Raw genomic sequence first — 6,000 nt, 5'->3', positions numbered from 1 at the left:
ATCTGGGCAGAGCCCCCCGTCCAGAGCTCTGCCGGGAGAAAAGGAGCCGGGAGGGAGGGAGGGTGAGCTAAAAGGTCAAGGGGCTTAAGGTGTCCCTGGTGAACCTGTTGGAGGTGAGGAGGAGCTCAGAGAAGCTGCTTTGTGGGACAGTAGCTGCGGGTTTGGGAAAGTTCGTTTAGGATTTGTTTTACATCGTTAAGGCACTCTCCAGAGCTGTGCAAAAGGAACAAACTCGGAAACGTCCAAACCCACAAAGCTAGGCAGCACAAGAAGAGCCGCAAGAGAGACAGTGGCGATCCCTTTGTCAGTGTAGGAACAAGCCCGGTCCGATGTCCCCTCTGCAGGTGAGCAGGAACAGAGGTGGCGGCGGTGAGCCGTGAGGGTGCTCTGCACTGCCGGCTAGGAGAGGGGCTCGGCGAGGCTCAGACTGGGTTTAACCCGGCCCGGGGGGACACTGATCCCGTCCGAGAGCAGCGCTAGAGGTTATTTCTGCTGCAACAAAAAAGGCGTGAGGCTGCGGTGCCCCGGGCAGTGGCACCGCCTGGATCGGGGCTGGATCTCCATTCCCGTGCCAGGAAAGGCTCTCGGCCCCGCTCCCGCCGCCGACCCCCGCCCGGCGCGGCCGTGCCCGCTCCTCCGGAGCCCCGATGGTCGCGGGGCCAGTCCCCAGCCCGGGGCAAGGCGGGGGCAGCTCCCAGACACGCCCGAGAAGGAGGGAAGCGATAAAGGCACATCTTACCTGTAAAAACACGGGCCTGGAGCCCGCAGCTGCGGGGGAAGTTGCCGTCGGAGTTGCCTTCTTTAGTGCGGAAGGCAATTATTGCGTCGCCCTTACTCTAAATTTTCAGAGCCCACAATGCAATGTAATGGCATAAGGGCTTTTTTGTTAAAGAACATTTGACTGGGGAAACATCACTGAAGATGATTGGGAAAACGCGATGCGAGGAAGAGAGTTACCCGCGAGGAAAAAGGGAATTCGTGAGATCGTTTTCTGACGGGGGAGGAGGATGAGACCCACTTCTCAAGTTCGACGTTTGTCACTCATTGAAATGCTAAAGTGGAATATCCAGAGGAAGCGCACGCTTCGAACATTAATCTTTAATCGTTAAGGTGCTTCTGGGAATCGCAAATAAAAGCCCTTTCCCCCTCCTGAACACATTCAGAAAGCGAACCCGGCGTCGGTTTTGGCGGGGGAACGTTTCCGTTTCCCCGGGGCCGGTGGCGGCGCGGGGCTCGGGAGGCGAAGCCCGGTCCAGTGTCCCGGGGCGTCGCCCCTCTGAGGGGCGTTTATTGAGGGTGCAATTGCTCTTGCAGGTTATTTCGGGTTTTCCTGTTGGCGCTGCTGCGCGGGGCGACGAGGAACGACACGTCCCGGCGGGTTGAAAAATAAAGCTTTATTAGGGAGCGGGGCGCGGGGCTCGCTCGCCGGGGCGGGACGGGGCAGGACGGCGGGCGCGGTGGGAGCGGCTCTGCCCGGGGCGCGCCCCGGAGGCCTCGCCCGCCGCCAAAGCAGTTCGGGGACTCGCGGAATGCCGGCCGCGCCGCTTCGCTCCCCGGCTCCGCGCCCCGCCGGGCTTCTGTCCCGGGCTGGCTCGGCGGGCCGGGCCGGGCCGGGCCGGGGGGCGCTCAGGGAGGTCCGTCCCCTCCCCTCCCCTCCCGTCCCGTGCCGCCCCGTCGTGTCCCGTCCCGTCCCGGGCTCTAGGGGCCGCGCCGCCGGGGCGGTCGGGCCGGGGCCGTCAGTGCACCGCCGAGTACTTCATGCGCTTCTGCTTCTGGCGCTGGTTGCAGAACCAGACGCGCACCACGTTCTTCTTCAGGTCCAGCTTCTCGGCGATGGCCGCGATCTTCTCGGCCGAGGGCCGAGGCTGCAGCGCGAAATACGCCTCCAGCGAGCGCCTCTCGGGCGCGGCGATCGAGGTCCGCCGGCGCTTGCGGTCGGCGCCGGGCGGCGGGTCGGGGCCGGCGGGGCGGGCTCGCCGGGCGGCCTCGGCGCCCTCCAGCCAGGCCTGGAGCACCGGCCGCAGCGCCGTCATGTTGTTGTGCGACAGCGTCAGCGACTCGAAGCGGCAGATCGTGCTCTGGCTGAGCGAGCCCACGCCCGGCAGCTTCAGCGCCGCCAGCGCCGCCCCCACGTCGGCCTGGGTGACCCCCAGCCGCACCCGCCGCTGCTTGAACCGCTCGGCGAACGCCTCCAGCTCCCGCGGGTCCGCGGCGGGCGCGGGAGCCCCCGGGGCGCCCACGGGCACGGGCAGGGGTCCCGCGGCGGCGGCGGGCAGCGGCGGCGGCGGCAGCGGGGCGGGCAGCGCGGGGGGCTCGGTCAGCCCCGCCACGGCCAGCGACGGCGAGAGGTGCTCCAGCAGGTCGCCGCCGTCCAGCGCCGGGTGCGGGAGCGGATGCGGGTGGGTGGCGAGGGCGGCGGGGTGCGGGAGGGCGGCGGCGGCGCAGGGGACGCCGCTCATGGCGTGGAAGGCGGCGTCCGGCTTGAAGTGAGGGTGCAGGTGGTGGCCCTTGGCGTGGGGGGCGATGTCCGCGGCCGCCAGCCCCTCGGCGCGGGCCAGCAGGCTCTCATCGAAGCTCCCGAATATATTGCCCTGCAGCTGCGAGCAAGAGCACGCATGGCGAGGTCAGTGGGGAATTCTGTCATCTCCGCCTGAAAAACCGGCCCCGGCACCGCGAGTCCTCCCCGGAGCTCAGGTCATAAAAATTAATAGGAAGACAGCGGCCCCGCTCCGCATGGCGCGGATCAGGGGCGGGCGCGGGGGGGGCGCGGAGCCGCGACGCGCGGTGGTGCTGCCGACATGAAAAAAACATTAACCCGGTGCCTGTCAGAAAATGTGGCTCAGAGCGGGAATTGCGCTGCATCCACGTACCTGCGGGGCCGGGAGGCAAACTCTGCGCATCGCCTCGCTGCCGGCGTGCAGGCTGGGGAACTTGGGCTCCTGGAGGGCGGCGGGCACGGCGAAGGGCTGCTTGGCGTCCATGGCCATCATCTCGGCGCGGCCCGCGGGCGGCAGGCCCCGGGCATGGGCGCGGGGCTGTGTCTGCCCTCGGCACTGCCCGAGCGAGCGGTGTTCGATGGCAGAGCTCCGCCGGCGCCCGCCCCGCCCGCGCTCCCGCACTCATCTTACACGGGCCGCGCACGCGTGATGCGCCCGGGCACGACCGGCAGGGCACGGGCGGCGAGACCCTCCGGTACCCCGGGGCCCGCCGCCCTCAGCCCCCGCCTGGGGCCGGGAGAGACTCGCAGCCCCCGGGCCACTCCCGCTGGGATCCCGCTCCTCCCTCGGCCGGCACGTCCCGGGGGAAGAGGGGAGGAGCGGGCGTTTCTCCGTGGGCTAAACCCGCGGGCTGACCTCTGGAGCAGAGGAGCCGCCGTCCCCATACCCAGCCCCGGGAAAGCGGCTCTGAAGTTGTCACTGTTCTACTGCTGGCGGCCCTTTCAGTTTTGCTCTCCCAATCTTCACACATCTTTAGACATTACTGTACTTTGAGGCACCAGCGATGCAAATATTTTGCAAAATTCGAGGCTCTTAAGCAAAAATAAAACCTACTCCGAGATTTAAAGTTTCCAAGTCTTATTAAGCCTCGGTAATACGCACCAAGAGCCGAAGGGGCTGCCGTCTGGTTTCTGACAAACGTACTGACTGATCGTGGGCAGAGAAAAGAAGCGGTGCTGCTGTGGTGAAACGGGTTCCTTTGGAAACACGCACCGAGCCCAGATCGCAGGACCAAGGACGGCTCGGGTTGGAAGGGGCTCCCGCCGCGGCTCGGCCCGGCCGGACGGGAGCGCGGGGCGCAGCACCGCGGACAGCGCCGGCAGCGGGGCCGGGCCGCTCCCGCCCCCCGCCGCTCCCGGGCCCGCCCGCTCCCGTCCTGTTCCGTCCCGCCCGGGGTCCGCCGCCTGGCCGGACCGGGCCGGGCCGGGCCGGGCTAGCAGCTCCCTCCCACCGGGGGGAACCGGCGCGTTGTGGCGAAGCTGCCTGCCCTGATTTATGATAAAACATTTAAAGGAAATCATTTATATTTCAGAGGCCCTAAATAGCTGCATGAAAGTTTTATCTGAAGTGGCACCGCTTTAAAGGCGGCCCTGCTTGCTGGAAGTAATTAATAAAGGGATAAATTTCAGGCCTTTGTTTTGGTTTGGTTTTACCCTCCCTTTATTTAGTGCTGTCTGTTAACGCCGGTGAACTAGAAGATGTGAAGGGCGGATGCAGAGCCCGACTCCCCGGCCCCGGCTCCGAGGGTGCTCGCACAAGACTGGCAGCTTTCTCCGTCTCTCTGCTGTTGCTTCATTCCCCCCAAGTGAGGAGAAGCTGCCGGGCACCCCGCACGCTCCTTCTGTCGGTCCCGCTGTCACTGCCACACCGAGCATCACCTGTGCAACCCCCGCGCGGGGCTCGGGGCCACTGCCACAGCTTAAGGGTCCCTCTCCCAGCCCGTCCCAGGACAGCTCTCCTGGCCCCTGTCACAGCTTAAGGGTCCCTCTCCCAGCCCGTCCCAGGACAGCTCTCCTGGCCCCTGTCACAGCTTAGGGGTCCCTCTCCCAGCCCGTCCCAGGACAGCTCTCCTGGCCACCCGCCGTAAGCGCGGTCCTCCCCTCCCACAGGCAGCCGGGCCGGGCAATGCAGCTGCTGAGCTCCCTTTAATTAATGCTGTAAAATATTGATGCTCCTGGCCCTGTCTGCTGCCGTTACACCTTACAGCCGGGGGAGAGGAGTCCAAAGGATAAACAATAACAAGTTAAAGGAGCCCAGATGGTTTGCCATCAGAAACTGTCTGCAGACTCAGGGGTGTCACTGCAATAGATTTCAGAGATCATTCACCTACTGGTAAATAATTAATGACACTTCTGGAAGAAAAAACCCAAACCCATACTCTGATGAAACGTTGCTGGTGACTCACTGGAAATCTGGAGGCAAAAGTCAGATTAAAAGCATGTGCTATTTTATCCTTTGTCACAGTTCATGGATTGTTATCAATTTTCCTAATACATCAAAATATTCTGTCCTTATTTAGATTTTAATTCAAAGCTCATCATAGAGTGGTGCCAATAGGCTCTAGGTTTCATTGTATGAACTCCATCTAGTTTAAAAAATATGCAGTACATGCTGACACAGGAGTGATGTCCTGTGAAATTTTGTGAAAGTTTCCTGGGAAGTTTGAAATAAAACCATGAGTTATTTAATCCACAATTCATGCTGGTACCCTCTCTGCCACGGTCTGGGGGCAGCACGGTGTGTTACAGTCACAAAGCTGACAGAACTTGAATCTTTAACTGTTCAGAAAAGCCACAGGACGTCCTGCACACCTGGCTCCCCTGGAGGCTGCTGCAGTGTCTGCCTGTGGAGCAGCTAAAGCACACACAGGGACAGCTCCCCGCACCTTCTCACACAGCACCTTCTCCCCTTCTGCTCCTGCTCTGGGCTTTGGGCTCCCCTCCCCTGCTCCCCTCCAGGCCTGGCCAGGTCTCATTGTCCTGCCCTTGTGCTTGTCTTCACTGTGGATCTGGAAAAGAAATCCTGCTTCCAGACCTGAGTCAAGGTTTATGTGATAAAATAATTTCTGTTGCTGAAATGCAGGCAGTTACCAGAATCACAGACTCAGAGGATGGTTTGGGTTGGAAGGGATCATCCCTAGGCTTTGCTGAACCTCAGGAGGTTCCATGGGCCCGCTGCTGGAGCTCACATGCCTGGTCCATGTGGAGGAAGAGGACTAGAGCTGACTGTGGGAGGTTCCTCTCGAGCCTGAGCCCGTTTCCAGCGCCCACAGCTGGGAGCCATGCTGCACCCCGCATGATGCCCTTGTTCCACTGCACAATCTGATCGAGGAAATATCTCGGGTTACCCAGACAGTCAATTATTCATCAGCTAAATGGGCAAGCATCAATTACCTGGCCTGATTCTCTTATTCATTAAGGAGATTGAAGAACCCACCTTAACAGAGCAAAGAAAAAGTTGCTAAGTTACAGGAGCTGTCTGTGGCCGAGGCAGTGTCGGGCTC

At 62.1% G+C, this 6,000-nt stretch overlaps 1 protein-coding gene across 1 annotated transcript; it reads right to left on the bottom strand.

The window, feature by feature from the left end:
• Nucleotides 1-1,736: 1,736 nt before the first annotated feature.
• On the bottom strand, nucleotides 1,737-2,990 carry POU4F3 (POU class 4 homeobox 3). Its single transcript, XM_050979711.1, has 2 exons — nucleotides 2,871-2,990; nucleotides 1,737-2,597 (listed from the first exon to the last, which is right to left on the bottom strand). The coding sequence occupies exons 1-2, from the start codon at nucleotides 2,988-2,990 to the stop codon at nucleotides 1,737-1,739; spliced, it is 981 nt and encodes a 326-aa protein (XP_050835668.1).
• Between the last annotated feature and the right edge of the window lie 3,010 nt (nucleotides 2,991-6,000).

This window comes from Serinus canaria, chromosome 13 (assembly GCF_022539315.1).
Source record: "Serinus canaria isolate serCan28SL12 chromosome 13, serCan2020, whole genome shotgun sequence".
Classification (NCBI taxonomy): Eukaryota; Metazoa; Chordata; class Aves; order Passeriformes; family Fringillidae; genus Serinus; species Serinus canaria.
Note: the sequence above shows the minus strand (reverse complement) of the source record. Positions and strands in the feature narration are given on the sequence as shown.

Coding starts and splice junctions, on each gene's coding strand:
- POU4F3 (XM_050979711.1), bottom strand. CDS start 2,990: ATGATGGCCATGGACGCCAAGCAGCCCTTCGCCGTGCCCGCCGCCCTC. Junction 2,598..2,870: donor TTTGCCTCCCGGCCCCGCAG/GTACGTGGATGC, acceptor TCTTGCTCGCAG/CTGCAGGGCAATATATTCGG.